The following is a 21782-nucleotide window of genomic DNA, read 5'->3' as shown; positions in this document are numbered from 1 at the left end:
CACCGAACTTGGTATACATGTCCATGTAAGTATTGGTTATAGATACAAAACATCCTCAGTTTCCACTGAAGTGGTGGTTATAAAACCTAATAACTTACGTTATGTTGTTACAGTTGTCACAACTGTGTGTTGAAGTGTTTCTTAACATTCTAGTCACAAACAATGTCATTGTCACCCATGTACTGCAAAATTACATTGCTGGAGTATGTGTTCTGCTGTAATGACATTATATTCTTAGAGGGACACCCAGAACTGTTACTTCGATTGTTCATAGTTAATAATATCCGCTACAGTTATAATACTTGCATAAATGCATCTACACTGGCTGTGTGGGATCCTCTCCAGTTGCCTCTTATAGGGTGCCTAGGAAGCTGTTTTCTCAGATAGCTAGACAACATACAAGCAAATCATTTTAATTGAGTTTATTACAGAAACTGAATTGGCAGTACTAAACTTTCATTTCTACATGATGGGTCGCAAGTGTGGGCTTTTGCCCACTCGTCTCGTACAGGGTGCCTAAAGGATGCTGTATTGTCGGAATGCTATGCAGTAATTCAAGCGAATCACATTAACAATTTTTATTACAAATAAGAAGGTTGACAAAACTTAAGTTTGAATTTACAATGGTGTCGCAAGCGATGGGCAACATGCAAACAAGTAATGATCATCATTATAGACAATGTCCATGTAAGCAATTGATATGGATCACTACTAACTGCTATTGTAGCACTCTCTGCTAGGCTGTGCTAATACTGTCCGGCAGAGGCTGGCAGGAGTGGCGCTTATATTCTCTTTGGCTAGAAGGTGCTCCTGTCGGGGTGCGGTCCTTGTCATTGCGCTATTGGCTGACGTCATCTCGCTGCCCTCTTTGCTCTTTGGATCTTCGTCTTTGCTTTGTGCTGGTGCTTGTCCATATGCTGTAACATTCCCCTCCCATTCCCCAAAGCAATGGACCGTCATCATGTAGGGAATGCGACCATGGTGGGGGAGGCAGGAGTGTTGGCGCAATGTCGGGCTGGAAGCTGTTGCTGCAGCAGATGTTAAGCTTCCAGCCAAACCCTGCTTTCTTTGCCTGCACTCTGCGGAAACATTCCCTGGAAAATGACCAGAAGGGTATGTGTCCTCCTCCTGCTGTCAGGAACCAGATGAAGAAGACAGTGACTGCTGCTGTTTGGGCCGGTCCAGCTTCATCGGTAGGATAAGAGAAGGCGGAGGAGGCGAATGCTCTGTCTCCATGAGGTCATCCTGCAGTGTCCTGATGATGCCCTCTGGCAGCTGCTGTGGCTACGCTGTCCTCTGGATCCATGAATCTGGGAGAAGAGACACTGAAATATCATTTTGCACATGACAGAGGCGAAGTTGATTTTGGGAGTGGTGCTGCAAGCCATCAGGACCTGAAATAAGATACATGCAAGTGCCAAGTCAATGGATGATCTCACCTCACACCCACCATCTGCTCCCATTAAAAACCCTGAGGAGGGTGGAGCATGTGGAGCACTGTCCGATGGTGGTTGATGTGAAGCAGTTCCGCCGGCGATGGACCATCTTGGAGGTGCAAACGATATGACACGAGAAACAGAAACAATGCTTGATCCCTGGTGTGTGCGGAGCGAAGTTTTCCATCTGCTGCTTGAAGGTTCTGACAAAATGTTCCTCTTCGCCGTTTGACTGAGTATGGAACAGTGCACTAGTTAGATGCTGTATGCCATTGCATTCACAAAATGTTTGAAGTTCATGTGATGTGAACTGAGGGCTGTTGTCTGACACTATTACTACAGGTAAACCATCTAGGCAAAAAATTGATGATAACACCTGAATTGCGCTATGTGACATTGTTGAATTCATTGGCACAGCAAATGGAAACTTGCTATATGAGTCAACCACAATCAACCAGTGAGTATTCCAAAAAGGTTCTGCAAAGTCTACATGCAGACGTTGCAATGACAATTGTAACTTACACCAAGCAGAGAGTTTTTGTGGCAGAGTGGACTGACTTTCCGCACATGCGTGACACTATGAAGTCGTCTGTTCTATTTGTGCATCCATACCCTGCCAAGCACAGTGTCGATGCACACCTCCCCCAGTATCCTTGGTGAAGTAACTGCAAAACTTATTTTTTAAAAGCTTTAGGGATTAACACACGTGACTGTCCACTGTCATTTTGAACAAAGATCACACTTTTCTGTACAGCTAGGCTATGCCGACATGCAAAGTATCGGCACTCTGCAGAGTTCTGTATTCTGTTCAAGGAACAAGGCCAAGATGTGCGAACGTACTTCATCAAAATGTTCAAATCTGAATTAGTTTCCATGGCCTGTGAAATTTTCCTATAGTTCAGCAGAAAAGATTGAAGCATTTCAGAATCCTGAACATCGATGTGATAACAAGACACAGCAGAAGTGTCAAACTCTGTATCAGGGCCGATCGGAAGACTTGATGAAAGTATGCCCACATTACCATGTTGAGCTGTCAGATGATTCACAATGTCATTCAGGTACTGAGAAAACAATAAAGCCCATCTTTGCAATTTTTGGGTAGTTCTTACTGGAACCAGTTTCGCTGGATGACACAAGAACTGCAAAGGCTTGTGATCTGTTGCTAAGTAGAATTTTCTGCCATCAAATACTGGTGAAATTTGGTGACACCATACACAATAGCCAAAGTCCCTTTCTCAATTTTGAATTATTGCACTGAACTTTGGACAACACTTTTGATGCAAAAGTGGTAGGCCTGTCTTTTATCACCAGCTCTGTGTGAAAGCACTGCACCAGTTCCATAAGAGGAAGCGTCAACTTGCAGTACAACTGATTTGTCAGGATCAAAGTGAACTAAGCATCAATCACGGAGCAATGCATCTTGCACTTTCTTAAAAGCAACTTGGCACTCATCTGTCCAAACAAAGGGGACATTCTTGGGGTGCAAACAATGCAATGGAGCCACTATTTGTGCAGCATTTGGTAGGAACTGAATATAATAGTTCGTTTTCCCTAAAACAGACTACAATTCTGTAATATTGTGAGGAACTGGCAAATCTCATACAGCTAACAAATGCGACTGAAGAGTATCTACAACTTAACTGTTTGTGACATAACCAAGATACTGCAACTCAAGTTTTAAAAAATCACACTTGTCCAATTTACACTTAAGTCCTGCATCAGACAACACACAAAACAAAGCACACAAATTTGCAATATGTTCTTCAGGTGTATAAGTAGCCACGACAATATTGTCTAAACAGTTTGAACAGTTTGGTACTTGCACAGTCAGCTGTTTCAAATACAGTTGTAAAATGAAGGGTGTGGTAGTACTGCCAAAAGGCAAACACAAATATTTAAACAAGCCCAAATAAGTATTTACAACATGCACTTTTTGAGATTCTTCATCGAGTGGTATTTGAAGATAGGTGTCACGCAAATAAGTTTTTGAAAAGTAGTGTCCAGTGCCTAATTTGTCCATGAGATCCTCTGGGCGTGGGAATGGGTAAGTAAGTATCAATGACAGTTTGCGGGTTGAATGTAGACTTAGAGTCAACACAGAGGCAAATGAGACCTGAAGGTTTGGGTAGCAAAACCATTGAACTAGCTGATATGGGCACAATAACTCCACTATCTTGCAATTCTTTAAGTTCAGCAGTGACTTTGTCCTGTAATGCAATGAGAACACTTTTGGGCCGGCAAAATTTCGGCTGATTATTGTCTTTCAGAGTAATATGTGCAACAAAATTGATAGCTTTGCCTAAACCTTCAGAAAAGAGTTCCAGGAATTACTTTACCAAGCTAGCTACTATGTGTTTTGCATGGAATGTAGACACTGACAACACATTTTCCTGAATGTTAAAGCCAAACAAATCAAGGAATCAAGACCTAATATATTCTCACACTTATGTGATTGTGGCACCATAAAAGTCATCTTTTGCATTTGTGAGTGATACATGGCAGACAAAGTACAAGTTACCAGAACGTGAATGACTTGTTTAGTTGGCTTGGCTAGTGCAAGCTGCCGCTGAATGGGCCAATCGCAAACAAGGGGCTCAGCCTTGATATACAAAGTTATGCAAGTGTTTTCTTGCAAACAAGTGAAATTTCCAAAGATTCAGTTACATTCCTTGTAATTGCTAACAGCAGACCAACAGTGAAAGAGAAAGAGTACACTAATTATTATACATGTCTCCATCTATAAAGTAACTATTTAAATAAAATGTAGAAAGAAAGGAAAAGATACATCTTCTTACATGCACCTAATTTCTTTGTTAGGCTCAGTTTAATCAGTCTACTACTTTGTTTAATACAAATTAATTGTGTCCTTTGATTTCCTTCACAGACCACCACATGCTGGTCTTTGCGCCAGGGTTATTTGCACATCTTCTGGATATTGGACTTTCACATGAACCGTGCTGCCATGTTTTGGCAGGGCCTGCATTGCCTGGGGTACCTGGGCATGTTGCACAGCTCGTCCCCTTGTTGCCACACTGTGAGAGTGCTATCACACTTGATTTACCCTCACTAGATTTAGTACCACTATCAATGCCACCTTCTCATCTCTTTGAAGCATTTAGGGATGCTGCAGCTGCTGAATCAACTGATGACTGCCTAGCTATTTTGCACTACTTCCTTGTCCATGTTGGGGATTCAGATGCTGTTTCTCAGGTATTGTTCCAGTATTCTATATTTATTAACTTTTCATTGTATGATATTTAAAAAAATGTGCAGAAATCCCATTCACATAGTCTTTCATAGTAGCAGGCATGCCTTTTTGGTATATTTTGACACATATAGGTTAGCAAATTTTGATAATATAAGGCTTCTGTGACACAAATTGGAGTAAATTATAGTGAAATTATTCCCAAGCATGGAACTCGCTATCTTTTGTTGATAATTCAATGAATATCTTTCATGTTTTTATTTTCTAGTATCTATTATTAAAAAGGAACGAAAAGTAAAAATCACATAGTAGAAAAATATGGTGTACATTTTTGCAATACTAAGGTGATCTTTTCTGTTCGCTACTTGAAATTTATGTGCATAATAACCCCTTTAACAATTATTCCGAACTGCCTTGGTTTTGACAATTTTCTCACTGTATATTATCCCAAGGAAGCTTTTGTGGCTCTCTATATTTTCCCTGGTTTTGTAGATTAGCTTGTCTTATTGATTTTCAAAGTTAACTTCCCTATATATAATTTTTGTTACTTAAAAAAATCGAAAAGTTTACACAAATGTCTATGAAGGACAGGCAAAATTCATTGATGTTCATCTGCACTATTCTTCTTCAATTAATTAACAGGTTCTTCCAAAAATATGTAATGAATTAACATCACAGCACAGTAAAGTTTAACTGTTTGAAATTTATTGTTATAAACAGGCAATGATCAGCCTTTTGTTAATAACGTTTACTGTTAATGTCACACAAATTAGCAACTCACTGACTAATAGTTGGCAATATGTCAGATCATGTGCTGTTTTTGTATATCACACAAAAAAGTGTTCATGACATACTTATAAATGTGGAAAATAGCAGCCACAACAAGCAGACTAGAAAGGCAGTTACAGCATCCAGAATGCAGTCAATGTTTTTAACGATGTGCTAATTGAATATTTAAATATGTTTTATACCAATTGAAGCTGGCCAATAGTCCAAAAGCCATATTGGTATTAATAAAAATATGTAAAATGTTTTGGTTGCTGAATTTCTTAAAGCAAACTATTAGTGGGTTTGAATTTTGAATAGTGCATTGTTTTAGTAAACTGTGAATTTGGAATATTTTCTCAAAGAAACTGTTTCCACAAAAACTAATTATGTTAGTATAATCTGTGATCTGAAAACTGTACATTGAATGATAAAGTTGAGTGAAATACAGCATGGGTAAGAATTTAGCAATTTCATGTACTCATGGTATACCTATTATGTTTGTTAAAGAAAACGGAAATAATTTTTGAAAAATATTTAAGGAGTGGAATTGTAGCAAATGGCACTGGCCTTACTATGTTTCAAAAACAATAAGTGTCTGCGATAAAATGTAATGGCAAAGAGGAGACTGAATGTTATCAACTATTCATGGTAATGATGCAAGAGAGTTTACAGAGAGATGGAAAATTATCAAGAAGTTTGGAATGCTTGAATATAATCACCCAATGATGAGATGTGCATTGAGTAGACCAACGTAATACAATGCAGCCAGTACTACTTCACAAGTTGATGAGGAGGTAATTGGGAGATGTGAATGGCAATATATTCTTAGTTGATTGGAGTGCTGCATTAGGAAAGAGTTTGAAAAACCAAAAAAATTGAATATGTGGGATGGGTGGGGGGGGGGGGGGGGGCATGTGATGACAAAAAGGCATCTAGAGTACTACTCAGGGTTTTAGGAAGTTCTAATAAACATTGTGTTCCAGAATTGAAAGAGAAGAAGGCATGCTCGGAAAAGACCAGAAATCGTGGAGTGACATCAAACATCAACTATGAAACATACTCTGGTATGCACAGGGGTTTAAATCAGAATTTAGTAATGAGGAATAGCTGGCTTCAATTCAAGCAGATAAATAAAATGGAAAATACTATAAGTCAGACTAATGAAATATAGAATTTAAAATGTACATTATCTGAGACAAATGGTCAAAGCCAATCCTAATATTATAACAGTTGTTCAGCATCAAATGAGCAGAATATAATAGAACTGAAATGAATAACACAAACCAGAATACCCTATGTACTTTGATAGCAGAACCACAGAAGCCTTGAATACTTCAAAAAATACTCCATCTAACAGAAGAAAAAAGAAAATATAACTATGAAAAGGGAACACACAAGACAGATTGTTTAAAAATGAAATAAACAGGATCTGCAAACAGTCAATAAATTATGTGTACAGGCTGTTGCTTCCATATAGGTTATTGTAATACTCCTTGACTAGATTTCAGTACAACTAGGGATATCTTCTTCAGAAAGAATGAAATCACATATTTAGTCTATGCTTGTCCAAATGTTTATTAGACTACCACATAAGCATTTGAAGAAAATCAGTCAAGAACTCTCCAGTTTTTTGACAACAGTGTTAAACAACACACTATGCAATCAAAAGTATCCCGACACCTGGCTGAAAATGGCTTACAAGTTCATGGCGCACTCCATCGGTAATGCTGGAATTCAATATGGTGTTGGCCCAACCTTTGCTTTGATGACAGCTTCCAGTGTCACAGGCATATGTTCAATCAGGTTCTGGAAGGTTTCTTGGGGAATGGCAGCCCATTCTTCATGGAGTGCTGCAGTGAGGAGAGGTATCGATGTTGGTTGGTGAGGCATGGCACGAAGTCAGCATTCCAAAGCATCCCAAAGGTGTTCTATAGGATTCAGATCAGGACTCTTTGCAGGCCAGTCCATTACAGGGATGTAATAGTCATGTAACCACTCCACCACAGGCTGTACATTATGAACATTTGCTCGATCATGTTGAAAGATGCAATTGCCATCTCTGAATTGCTTTTCAACAGTGGGAAGCAAGAAGGTGTGTAAAACATCAATGTAGGCCTGTGCTGTGATAGTGCCATGCAAAACAACAAGGGGTGCAAGCCCCCTCCATGAAAAACATGATCACACCATAACACCACCACCTCCAAATTTTACTGTTGGCACTACACACATCGGTAGATGTTGTTCACCAGGCATTCGCCATACCCACACCCTGCTATCGGATTGTCATGTTGTGTACTGTGAGTCATCACTCCACATAATGTTTTTCCATTGTTCAATCATCCAATGTTTATGCTCCTTAAACCAAACGAGGCATCGTTTGGCATTTACCGATGTGTGACTTACGAGCAGCCGCTCGACCATGAAATCCCCTTTTTCTCACCTCCGAACTAACTGTCATAGTACTTACAGTGGATCCTGAAGCAGTGTGGACTTCCTGTGTGATGGTCTGGATAGATGTCTGCCTATTACACATTATGACCCCTCTTCAACTGTCAGCAGTCTCTGTCAGTCAACAGACAAGGTCAGCCTGTACGCTTTTTTGCTGTATGTGTCCCTTCATGTTTCTGTTTCACTATCACATTGGAAACAGTGGATCTACGGATGTTTAGCAGTGTACAATCTCATGTACAGACGTATGACATAAGTGACACCCAATCACCTGACCATGTTTGAAGTCTGTGAGTCCCGATAGTGCCCCATTCTGATCTCTCATGATGTCTAATGAGTACTGAGGTTGCTGATATGGAGTACCTGGCAGCAGGTGGCAGCACAATGCATCTAATATAAAAAAACTTATGTTTTTGGAGTGTGTCCGGATACTTATGATTACATAGTTTAGCTTCTCTTTAGTAGTAGTATTCTATTGGTGTGATAAGTTCATTTCAGTTTAAAGTGTAGGGCATTTTGTTTTTGCATAGTTCACGGTTTATATGGAACATATGTGTACTGATGAAAAATTGTATCAATGTGTTGCTAGGGACCATGTTGGCTTAACCACTTTAGTTTCTTTTTAAGTGAAAAAACCAGCATCTCCATGCCTGATACCTGTGCAACCGCAGCCACAAGCGGGTTTCTTTACTACAAGATGCCATGCCAGATAAGGGTTTCTTCATACAGGATGACAAGCCCGTTAAGGGTTTGTTTTCACAGGGTTCCAAGTGCGATGAAACATTTCTTTAAGCATCCAGGCCAAAGCTAGAGATTTCTTTTAGGATCCTATGCTTATGTTTACTTTAAAATACTTAAATTTTTTAGGGGTTTCATTAACTTGCTATTGAATATCAGGAGGAAAACTATACTATATTTTTGACAAAATCCATTATGATAATATCCACATCTACATCTGCACTTTGAAAACAATGCCATTTCCTACTGTACCAGATACTAGGGTTTTCTCCCATTCCATTCATGTATGGAGCATGGGAAGAATGGCTATTAAATGCCTCCATGCATGCTGTAACTAATCTAATTTTGTCCGCACAATCCCTGTGGGAGCTGTACATGCAGTGTTGTAGCATATTTCTTGAGTCATTATTTAAAGTCATATCTTGAAACTTTTGTATGTAGCTTTCTCAGGATAGTTTGCATCTGTCTTCATGTGTCTGCCAATTCAGCATCCTTGTGACACTCCTCCACAGGTCAGAAAACCTGTGACCATGAATACTGCTGTTCTCTGTATGTGTTCAGTATCCCCTGTTTGCCTCATTTTGTAAGGATCCCTTGAGCTATAGTCTAGGATAGGTCACATGTGTGATTTGTAAACCATCTCATTTGTACATCGATTGTATTTATGTAGTATTCTACCATTAAATTGAACTGTGACATCTACTCCAATACATTGAACTCTGCCACCTACTTGGCCTACAACTGAGCCTGTCTGATCAATCCATTTCATATCTCTCCAAAGGGATTTGTACGAGATGGTGGGATCCCAACTTTGATTATTTGATATTGTAGCAATAGGATACAACTTTTTTTTTCTTTGTGAAGTGTGGAGTTTTACATTTCTGGGCATCTAAAGCAACTTGCCAATCTTAGCACCACTTTGAAGTCTTATCAAGATCTGACTGAATATTTGCAATGTGGGAAAAGACAGATTGCTTCTTACCATAAAGAAGACATGCCAAGTTACAGACAGACACAATTAAAAGACATTTGATTGTGCCTGTCTGCAACTTGACGGTAAGTAGCAATCTGTTTTTTCCTACCCTGCTGATATTCCTACCTGGAGTTTCCATTATTTGACTGAATATCTGAATATTTATGCAGTTTCTTTTAGACAGTATTTCATTTTAGATAATTGCTTCATCTTCAAAAAAAGTCTGAAAGTCTGAGGTTGGTGTTAATATCATCTGCAAGAGCATTAATATACAACATGAGCAGCAAGTGTCCCAACACACTTTCCTCGGACATACCCAAAGTTACTTCTACATCTGTCAATGACTATCCATCCAAGAAAAATTGCTGCATCCTCCATACCAAGAATTCCTCAGCCTAGTCACAAATTTCGCTGATACCCCACATGACTGTACTTTTGCTAATAAGTGTAGTCATTGCACTGAGTAAAATACTTTTCAGAAATAGAGACTCACTGCATTCACCCGACTGGCTTGTTCGATCGTTTTCAGGATGTCTTGTGAGAAAAGTGCAGTTTGAGTTTCACTTTATAGATTTTTTTATCGTGGATCACTTCTGCTACCCTTCTTGTAGAAGGGTGTGATCTGTACTTTCTTCCAACTACTGGACACAGTATTTTGTTCAATTGATGTATGACAGATAATAGTTAACAGAGAAGCTAACTCAGCTGCAAATTCAGAATAGAATGTGGTAGAGATTCCATCACACCCTGGAATGCTTAAATAGGTGAAATTGAAGCTTTATCAATGTTCGTGCGGAACATGTGCAAATGTTAACACAAAATTTCATCAAAATCCATGGTCAAGAGACTTTTTTTCTAAAAGAAGACCACTTGACATGCAGTGACCTGTATAGTACATTGTTTTGGATGTATAATGAAATATTACTGATGTAGCATGCCAACAGGTATCTGCCTGACAGAAATTGTGTGTGAATAAGTTTGATTATACCGCTTTAGTGCTATGGCTAAAATAATGTCTTTCCATCTTCGTGATCTCTTGGACATGCCTTGCCATGTTATTCAGTTTTGATTCTGTCTTATGCATATGTTAACACAGGGATCATTCAAAGAACTGTGGAAGTGTTCATTTAACCCTCACTGAACTGAGGATCCAGAATTTTGGTGGGTCGCAAAACACATGTCTGAAAAATTTAGTGTTTGGTGCTTGCACTGTAAAATTAACTACTCGCTCAGCATTATGGACAAGCAGCCATCATCAAGACATACAAGTGCTGAGAAGCCTGCTATGCTTGAAGCTATCAGGAAGGGGATAGTGCCTACATCCGTGCTAATTTTTGCAAACAGCCACGGCCTCTATGCTACTGCATCAGACTAGATCCTGCAGTGCTGCCTACCACTACTGAATGTAGCCAACTGATCATAACTTCCAACAATTGTGACAGTGTCCTTGCGTCAGTAAGTGCACTCAGAAATAAAACTATCAGTTTCAGTGAAGAAGAAAAGTGGTACTTCTAAGTAGTCTCCAGGTATTTTTAGTGAGCTATGGTGCAGGGAAGGAGTCCCTCATGTTGTCTTGTACAGGAACTTCTGGATGATAGCCAATAATGCTGGATAACATGCAGAAGGGTGCTGTGACAAAGAAAGAGATCTGTTTGCATCTGTTGGGTGCAGTGAGGCATCACTCTCCTAGGGACATTGGTAACTTTGTTAATCTCTTACCAGATATGTTCCCAGACACTGCGATTACCTCCAAACTGTAACTTCAGAAGTCAAAAGTAAATTATGATGTTATGTTCAGACTGAGGCCATTTGTCACTCAAAAACTACAGGATACTCGTGATGCATGTGTCATGGGCACACTTGGGTTTGATGAGAGTTGAATAAAGTAGCCATAAGGAGCAGATTGACCTGTTTGTACATTTCTGGGATAGTGCATTGGGGCAGATTTTGAGCAGGCACTTCACTTTATTGTTTTTGGGCAGAAGTGCTATAAAAACTTTAATTGAATGATTTGAGATAATTGCATCCCATTCTAAGGTAAATCTGAAGCAGAAAGGCATTTCTGAGAGAACTGAAATAGCTGTAGGACTTTGGGACATGTGGCTTAGATAAAGTGGTTTCTGCTAGCTTTGCATAATCTATTTAAAAATGTTCCCTCTTGCTGATTTCACCGACATTGCAGACCTCTCTGTTTTCCCAAAGAGGTTTACTGCCATTTAGTCAGTGGAAAATAAAATGATGGCTGTCAAGGCTCAGTAAACATTAATGGCTGTTGAAAAGTATTTGAAGGAAGTAGAAAGGATAACGAAGGAGAGGAGGAGGTGAAACAAAACCATGTTTAGACCTAGAACTGGCAATTAATGCTGACTTTGTGAAGAATATATCTAAAAACAAAGATGATGAGACTTACCAAACAAAAGCGCTGGCACGTCGATAGGCACACAAACATACACACAAAATTCTAGCTTTCGCAACCAACGGTTGCTTCGTCAGGATAGAGGGAAGGAGAGGGAAAGACGAAAGGATGTGGGTTTTAAGGGAGAGGGTAAGGAGTCATTCCAATCCCGGGAGCGGAAAGACTTACCTTCGGGGGATAAAAGGATGGGTATACACTCGCACACACACACATAGAAGGTAGAGGTGCGGGGTGTCGGTGGGGTCAGGAGGTTGATGGAGTCAGGTGAAAGGTTTTGTAGGGGGCCTAAGGTTCTGAGGATTCCTTGAAGCTCCGCCTGGACATCAGGAATGGGATTACCTTGGCAAACTTTGTATGTGGTGTTGTCTGAGAGCTGACGCAGTCCCTCAGCCACATACTTCCGACGATCAAGTACCACGGTCCAAGGGTTCGACCGTGTATGTTTGTGCTTGTTTGTGTGTCTATCGACCTGCCAGTGCTTTTGTTTGGTAAGTCTCATCATCTTTATTTTTAGATATATTTTTCCCACGTGGAACTTTTCCATCTATTATATTCATATCATTGACTTTGTGAAGAGGAATTTAAGTGTAGCATTGATGCATCTCACTACCTTAGACTGATATTGTTTTCATGAGGCTGATGCTATTCCTCATGTGTTCCAGAATGTTTAAGTGATCAGGTCAGTAAAGGAATTTCTCAAAGAATTTTATTGAGATCGTGATTGCATTGATCAGTTCTGAATGATGGTAATTGGGGATGAGAGGGGACATGAAAATTTGAAGACATTTATAAGGCTTATTTGCATTCTCTTGTATGTCAATGCCAGCCTTGAAGAAGTAGTTCTGTCAGTAAATAATACCTGTCAGTGATTTCACTTAATGTTTATTAAAGAATCCTTACTTTGTTTTTAATTTGTTTTTTATTTATTTGTTGTCCATATAACAAACAGTTTTCAGACATTGCCACAGCTAAGTTCACACATATGTTGAGATACATTGTTGTACTAATAGTACTTCTTTTATCAATGAAAGGTAAATGGATAAATTGATACAAAAAGTGAAAATGTGAAGCTATCTGTTTTTGTTACACAAACAACCTTATGGCTATGCACAGTATCACTTTCACAAGGAGACATTACAGTTTGAAATCTTCTATTGAAAAACAGCAATTCTCTCTTTATAAATGCTTCAGTTTATTCTGTAAGGTGTTTAAATTGACTGTCTTAAGATCAGATGGTAATCTGTTATAAAAAAATTGTTCCTATTGTATGTGGACTGCAGTGTGTAGCTTTTATATTAGCCATAAACCTGTGAAAGTTTTCCCTCCTCTGTGTCTTGGAACAGTACATTGCTGTTCATTACATTATGTTCTGATTTAGTTTAACAAACTTGATTCCCTGCGGGATGGACATAGAGCAGATGATGAGTGTTTTATATTTTCTGAAAATTTGTGCAAAAGTTTCTCTCTTTTTTTACCTTAGCTACCACTCTTATTGTCTTCGTTTCAGTCAAAAAACCCTGCCTGTATAGACTGCTGGTGCCCCACCATCAATTTCAGTACCATGCTAAAGATACAGATGTCTCAGTTCGATATACATTTGCCTGAAGGAATCATGGTCCAGGAAGACTAAGACCATTTTCAGTAAATGCACATTTGTACTGACTTCCTTACAAATATGACCTATATCCTCTTTGCATGACAGGTGTTCAACCACAATAATACCAAAAAAAATTTGTTTATTTGTATATAGAAGAGCTAGTGGAGGTGTAAATGGAGTAACATTTATGTTTATATTGTAGCTTAGCAGGAAATGTGTTGTCACTATTATCTTTTTATTTACCAGTAGCTTATTTGCAATAAAGTAAATTGACAGGATATGTAATTAATTGATTTCAATACTGATGACAGCAGTTCCAAACAAGTCCTTTACTATTCCTTCCATAATTGATTTTTTTTTTTTGGTGGGTGTCTACGTTTCACTTATACATTTTAGAATAGGAGTAGCCATTACTTTCCAAAATTTTAACTTTATATCCTGTCCTGTCTTGCCACCCATTGTTCTGTGTATTGTGCTACATACCATTTGAAGCTTATTTACTTTATTAGTGACATCATTGCCATGTTCACTACTAATACTGAAGCCTAATAAATGATAAGTGACACCTGTTCTATTGACTGTTTATACAGTACTATTTTGGAGTGAACTGGAACTTTCCCTTTGAAGGCCTTAACTTCAGTTTTTTTACTGAAATTCTGAGCTGGCAGATCTTCATATTTAACTTAGGTGACATATTGCAAACTTTCAGCCTGTTTTGTCTTTACTGAAGCTCTCTGTTCCTCAGTCCTCATATATATCTATTTCCTATTGGTTTAAAATTGTTTTGCTTACTTTTCTGTCTTATGAATAATTATTTGCTCAATACTAAGAAGCAGAATATTTATGTTTGTGTGTCCTATGTTAATCTCACACCTTGTTTAACTCCGGTTTCCAGTATCTAAAACTATTGTCTAATCATGGTTTTCCAAACTGTGTTCCTTAGAATACTGGTGTTCCATCGGAAGTGCTCCATGAAAATTATTAATAACTTGGCTTTTTTACATTTCATCTATACTGATTATTTTTTAAAAGTTTTATTATGATTTCTGTGTTATTAGTTAGAATTTAAAATTGAAATAATCGTTGAACAAAACAAGTTTTCTCATTAAATAAACTTTATTAACAGGATTTTCTGTGTTTGAAAAACTTTATTAACCTTCAAAATAAACAAGGTGTTCCATCAGAGTACTTGGATTCTCGAAGTGTTCTATCAGAGGAAATGTTTGGGAAGCCCAGGTCCTAGTATATATAGAATACATTAAGTCAAAGGCTACACCCCTGTCTCACTTCTCTGTTGATCTTAATTGGTCCTGTTTTCTCTTTCTCTGAATTTGTTTATAATTTCTGTTCGCAGATGTGAACCCTTTATTATCTGTGTTAAATACCTTGGTAATCCTTGTTTCTTCAATGATGTTCCAAGGCTGCTTCTGTTCACATTGTTGAAAGCTTTTTCATTATCTATGATATGATATGATATGAGTATTGAGGTTGCGTTCTTGTCTTTTTCAGTTAAATGTCATGCAATAGTAAATTCTCACTACAAAATCAACCCTTTCTAAAGTAATTTTGTTCCTCCATTAGGAGGTCATCAGAAATATTTCTCACCCTATTTTTAGTACTTCTTGTGTAGAGTTTGTAAGAAATATGTACAGTGAAAATGAAATGTCGTGTGGCTAGGGCCTCCCGTCGGGTAGACCATTCGCCTGGTGCAGGTCTTTCAATTTGACACCACTTCGGCGACATGCGCATCGATGGGGATGAAATGATGACGATTAGGACAACACAACACCCAGTCCCTGAGTGGAGAAAATCTCCGACCCAGCCGGGAATCGAACCCGGGCCCTTTGGATTGACAGTCTGTCACACTGACCACTCAGCTACCGGGAGTGGAATATGTACAGTAATAGGCTTATACCTCTGTAGCTCTCACATGCATTTCTTCCTCCCTTTTTGTAAAGTGATATCACCTCCACTGTCTTCCATGATTCAAGTACCATTCTTGTCTTGGAGCATTCATTTGAGATGTATAAGAGCCTCAATTGTAACTAAAATCATCCTTTCCTTTTATGACTTCCAGTTCTGTCATGTTTATATTGATAAGATGAAATATGCTTGCTATTGAGAGTTTACATGGTACAGAGGGATGAAACAAATTTTTGCTGTATGTCAATTATAATATTCATGGCCTTGTGTGATAAATTCTGTCTTCCTTGTCTGTGTTCTCAATTACACATCCTACAGTTCTTGTCTTTGCATCTTTTTATCTTTTGTAAATCTCTTGATTATACTAAGATTAATTATTTATCATTTTCTTTTAACCCTTCTGTTCAGCAGATACGACATGGCTGACCTCTTCAGTCCATATTTTTAGAGATTTTTGTCTGTGATACCTTATTTTTATCCCATAAGGTTCATAAACAGTGTCCTTTAGATACATTGATGACTAAATTGGGAATTTTACCTTCTAAGTGGTATTTAAATCCTAGTTCTCCCACCAAGTAAACATTGTTCTTGTTTTCATTCACAAATCAGTTTTCTTCACTATGTTTTTGTAATTTAGTTACATGTAAACAGTGTTCCTAAGCAGATGCACAGCTTCTAAATGTCTGGTGTCTCTGATATGAGCCCATAACCTTTCCTTTTCATAATGTAATGTGTACTGATGCTGAACCTCATACTAATGATGCCATGCTCCCTGAAAAATATGTTGGTAATTTTATAGTAGTTGTAGGTAGCAAATTCTCAAAGTATTTCTCAATTACTAATAACCATATTTTTTCCAACAATTCCTACTCAACTGTTTGGGAGTAGATTGAGTGCAAGAGTTAAATATTATGTACAACTGCTTGCAGAAAATGTAGCAAAGACTCCATTAATTTAGAGGAAGCCACTATCAGCTTTCTGCCAAGTATATATGATAAATTCATTCAAATGGTTGTGGTCTATTTATTGTGAATAATCAGTGTGTTTACAACCCATTTTCAGTTGTCTGTGTTCTTGAAGTGTAAGGCTGTCCAGGCTATGAGTGTGTTTTTGGCACTATGAGTAACTAGACCTTTAGTGTTTATGAGCTGCTTACTCCCGCACAGCCTTATTTCTGGTGATTTTATGTCAGTGATTCCCCTTAGTTTAAAAGGTCTAGTTGATTTAAGCTAACAACATCTAAACTCTGAAAGGAGTGCATTGCCTAGGTACCACACATCTGCTGCCTTTGGGAAATTGATAATAGGATTTTTTGGAATAGCTGCTAAGAAAGCACAATAGCATTTATTAATGCTGACAAAAGTTGGGACATTAGAGATTATGTTAGCTAGCATTTGGTCTCCGACAACAACAACAACTACTACAACAACAGCAACAATGACAATAATAATAATAATAATAATAATAATAATAATAATAAAATATATTGGAGTAGGAGATAAATGATTGTAGGGAACAGTACTAACTGTAAATTAAAGCATGAGAAAATTAACATCTGCAAGAAAATAAAGAAACCAAGAGGAAGAAATTTCAACACATTAAGGACAAGTTCATGGTGTATGGTGAACTGCTATGCTAGTTCTGATCCCCAAAATTATGAGTCATTGTTATTGGGGGGGGGGGGGGGGGGCAATTTTGAAACAAAACCCTTATTCATGAATTTTTAACAACATTACTATGAAAAGGATAGATTGCTACTCACCTTATAGAGAGGAGAGCTCGAGTCACAGACAGACACAATGAAAATTCTGCTATACACTTATGCTTTGAGCCAAAAGGCCTTCTTCTAAAATAGAAAATGCACTCACATGTACATAAGCACAATTCACGCTCAACCACTGTCTCCTCCCACTGTGGCCAGACTGCAGACTGCAACTATGCATGATCAGAGCAGCAATCTGACATGGATGGTGGGGCTAAGGAGGAGGTCTGGGGTGGGGAGGGTGATGGATAGCAGGGAGGTGTAGGGTGTAGTGCTGATTGTGTGTGCATACAGGGACATGGTGGGAACAAGGAGGGCTGCTAGGTGCAGTCGTAAGGTTGGGGGGGAATGGGAGCGGGATACGAGAGAACTAGAGAAGAGGGAGAAAACTAGTAGGTTCTTTGGCAGAACTGAAGCACATAATGTTTGGCAGCAAATTGGGCAGCTGGGTAGTCCAATTGTATGTCGGCACAGTTTGTTGGCACAAATTGTTGGTGGCCATTCATGCAGACAGGCAGCTCGTTGGTTGTCGTGCGTTTAGAAAGCAGCACAGTGGTGGCAGCTTAGTTTGTAGTTCACATTGCTGCTTTCACAGCAAAGGCAGGGTTACCGGTGAAAGCAGCCATGTGATCTACAAACTAAGCTGCAACCACTGTGCTGCTTTCTACATGGGCATGACAACAAACAAGGTGTCTGTTATCATAAATCCACCGACAAGCATTGCCCAAGACGCAGGTGGACCACCCAGTTGCTGAAAATGCTGCCCAACATAGTGTGCTTTACTTCAGTGACTGTTTCACAGCCAGCACCATCTAGATTTCACAACCTTCTATTCCACCAACACTCCCACTAGGTTTTTTCCATTTTCTACTTATCTCTTTTTCCATTCATCCCCCAACCACACTGCACATAGCAGCCTACCCTTTTCCCACAATGCCCCAGTATCGTCCCACAAGCAGCACTACACCTTCCCCCTCCCCCACCCTTCTCCCTTCTATCCCTCCCCTTCCCTGCAGCATGCCTTCACCATACCCCCACCACTCAAGCCAGATTGCTGATACCCTCAGTGCATTGGCAATTCCCAATCCAGCCACAGCAGTCAGAGACAATGGTTGTGTGTGTGAGTTGTGCTACTGTGACTGTGTGTGTGTGTGTGTGTGTGTGTGTGTGTGTGTGTGTGTGTGTGTGTGTGTGTGTGTTTTTTTTCTGCTTCACACTTAGCAACATGATATTGGGTGTTTCTGGTTTGTGCACATCTTCATTCAGATGTGATAGTAAATCACTTCTCCAAAATTTGTCTTGCATCTCTTTTGTCTTGTATTTATATGATAATTAACTATCATTTAATAGTTAAAAATACTTATCTGTAATGGTGTAATAAACCTTCACATCACTGCAGATTCTATTACTTTGCATGGTTTTATATTTTTTATTTGATTTAATTTGCTTATAACTGCATGATTTGGAAGTTGGGCCTCTCATCTGTCTTTGCTCTTCTTGCAGTTGCTTAAAACTTTTCTTGAGAAGCCACTGAGATTGAATGTATCACAAATTCTACAGGAAATGCTAGTTGGTGGTGCTTATGCTTCCTCCTACAGAACAATAACTTCCGATGCGCTGCCTTTGTTAGGATTATTGCCACTAACTACCATTTCACGAATCACTAATATTGAAGTAAAAGTAAGTACTGTCATTTATACAGAGATTATAGTCATAAAAGTAATGTACATTATACAGAGCAGTAATTTGTTTTGGGAAAAATTTATCAGCTGGAAAAGGTAATATCCATTTGAAATATATCACTTTATATTTCAGATCAACCGTCTCACAATGTCCATATCACAAGAAACGCTGTGGAATACTGCTATGATGCTGCTGTCACCCCAGCAGAGACTTGTTCCATATCGTGTTGATTTGTGGACCAAGTTGTGGGATCATTTAGCAAAGAGAAATGAAAAAGATAAAAGACGTTTTAGCTCCAGTCAGGTGGCAGAAAAGCTTATGGTGTCACTAGTTTGCTATCAGGTAAAGAGATCTTGCTTTTCACATGTAACAGATCCATTATTTTCTAATCTGGATGAATGTGACCCTAGAGTTCTAGACTATACTTGCAATAAATTGCAACACTCTGAGAGAGAATATCTCTCTAAATCTCTCATTTCAATGGTCATTCAAGTTATTTCAGCTCTGCCTATAGACACAAAAAACTACTTTTTTCTGAAATAGAGAAGAGTATAGAAAATGGCAACTGGGTAATAGTGACTCCTAGCTGCACAGGGTATTGCAGTAGCAAAAGTTGAAAATGTCTGGTGAACCAAGAGTTGAACCTGGATGCTCTACTTCTCTTGGACAATTGTCTTAACCGTCTCGGCCACCAGTACATACCTTCCGTCGGACTCAAATTCTCAACTTGTCGCATACTACATTGCAGCACACCTCGTCCTCTACACCTCCTACACACAAATTCTTGATTCCCTTAGGTGTCTCAACAATATGTGTGCCTCCACACTGAAACTTATGTCATACAACCACTGTGCTTGTTTATATTTGTGTAACTGAGTATTGTCTGTTCTTTCGAACTTTCAAAGGTGGTTAAGGCAACCATTCTAGAGATATGGAGCATTCAGGATTGAGTCCCAGTCTGACACCAATTTTCAACTTCCGCTGTTGCAACACCACATTTCCCTGTGTATCTGGAATTCATGATTTCCCAACTACCCCTCTCCCTTTCTTCCCCCTTCCTCCATTTTAGAAAATGAAGTACAGGCTGCATAATCCTGAGTGTTGTCTGTTCTGTTGGACATGTACGACAAAACAGACAACACTCATTTACATAAATAGAAAAACTATACCTAACTTTAAGAACTGTTAGTCCCTCAGTTAGGGAAAAAAGTAGTTGGAAAGGAAAAAATGTCTCTGTCCTCCACTACTAGATATCTCTGTAACAAGTTCAATAATTTGCCCATGCCATGTACCTACATTCATGAAACTGCACACTTCATTTATGAAAATTTGCATATTTACACAAAAATAAAGATGTCCACCATCATCAAACCCATAATTCAATGATGTATTCACTCAAGAAACTGTAAAACTTGATCTGTAAGTATGTAAATGCCTATATGTAAGCATTTTGTTATTTTTGTTCTTAAACTGTAATACTGGTACATGTCCAGTATCCATGTAAAAGTGATTCAGGGATGAAACTACTACTTCTGCTGCTGCTGCTGCTGCTGCTGCTGCTGCTGCTGCTCCTCCTCCTCTTCCTCCTCCTCCTCCTCCTCCTCCTCCTCCTCCTAAAACTACTACTACTATCATCTGATCCTTCAGCTCATTTTTGTCAAGGCTGCTGTGGACTAAATGAATGACGCTTTATATCATACATCTTTGACTACAATAATCATATATGTATTCAGAATACAGGTTGTGGCAAAATCATTGTGGAACATATGGATTGATAGGCTAGGATGTTAACCCCTAGACCATGGTGTTTTAGTTTTATAGAACCAGAAAATGTTCTCAGATTTATTTAACTTTTTGTGTCATCTAGAACTGTGTCAAAAATTAACTTACATAAAAATTTAATAGCTTTAACCAGGACAAAGGTTATATTTTTGTTTTCCTTTTTTGATTTCACCTAGCACTAACATTTCTAGATAAGTTATGAACTTGTATCATTCTTCACAATGTTCCAAAGTAGTGTAATGGAAACCATTATAATATCTCAAAATTAATGTGCAGTTAAACTTGTCATTCCAGTTTATAATTAGTTTCGTCCTTTTTCCTTGTCTTTCATTGGCTGTTGCTCTTTTTGTCACAAGGTATAAAATGTCTACTTTCATTGATCTGCTAACAATAATCATCATTAGATCTGCTGGTGCTAATCATCAATAAATTTGTTATTTGCTTCTCCTGTTATCACAAGACATATAATTTCTCATTGCATTGATCTGCTACTGCTAGTCATAATTGAGATACGAATCTTCATTGTAGATTCAAAACTCACATAATCACATGTCACTCCTTTGACACAGGCAAAAGTGTGTTCAGAAAAGTTCGTTGTAAATGTCATACATAGACTGCCAAAACTGCATTATGACTAGTTCTTTGTTGAAAAAACAGTTATGACTTTAACAGAAACTGTTTATGATCAGCACTGTTTCAAATTATGAAGATGAATGAAATAAAAAAATGCAAAAGAATTGGAAAATGTTATTTGCATCTTCAGCAGAAACTACTCCACATTATTTGGCTTCTCTGTTTTGTCACTTGCCCACTGGCAGGAAAACTTTCACATCCCTCATTGCCGTGCGGTTAAAGGCGCTGCAGTCTGGAACCAGGTTCAAATCCTGCCTCGGGCATGGATGTTTGTGATGTCCTTAGGTTAGTTAGGTTTAACTAGTTCTAAGTTCTAGGGGACTAATGACCTCAGCAGTTGAGTCCCATAGTGCTCAGAGCCATTTGAACATCCCTCATCCAAATCCTACATTAACAGTAGACAAAACTATTCTCTTAT

At 38.6% G+C, this 21782-nt stretch overlaps 1 protein-coding gene across 3 annotated transcripts in view; it reads left to right on the top strand.

Annotated features, from left to right (window-relative positions):
* The window catches only part of LOC124787777 (protein pigeon), a 485699-nt gene that overhangs the window by 301600 nt on the left and 162317 nt on the right, over positions 1-21782 (top strand). For all 3 annotated transcript variants that reach the window (XM_047254670.1, XM_047254671.1, XM_047254672.1), the window contains 3 exons: positions 4321-4646; positions 18770-18946; positions 19082-19291. In XM_047254670.1, the coding sequence (XP_047110626.1) occupies positions 4321-4646; positions 18770-18946; positions 19082-19291 (713 nt within the window). The remainder of the gene's footprint in view (positions 1-4320; positions 4647-18769; positions 18947-19081; positions 19292-21782) is intronic.

The sequence above is a fragment of the Schistocerca piceifrons genome, chromosome 3, assembly GCF_021461385.2.
Source record: "Schistocerca piceifrons isolate TAMUIC-IGC-003096 chromosome 3, iqSchPice1.1, whole genome shotgun sequence".
Lineage (NCBI taxonomy): Eukaryota > Metazoa > Arthropoda > Insecta > Orthoptera > Acrididae > Schistocerca > Schistocerca piceifrons.
Note: the sequence above shows the minus strand (reverse complement) of the source record. Positions and strands in the feature narration are given on the sequence as shown.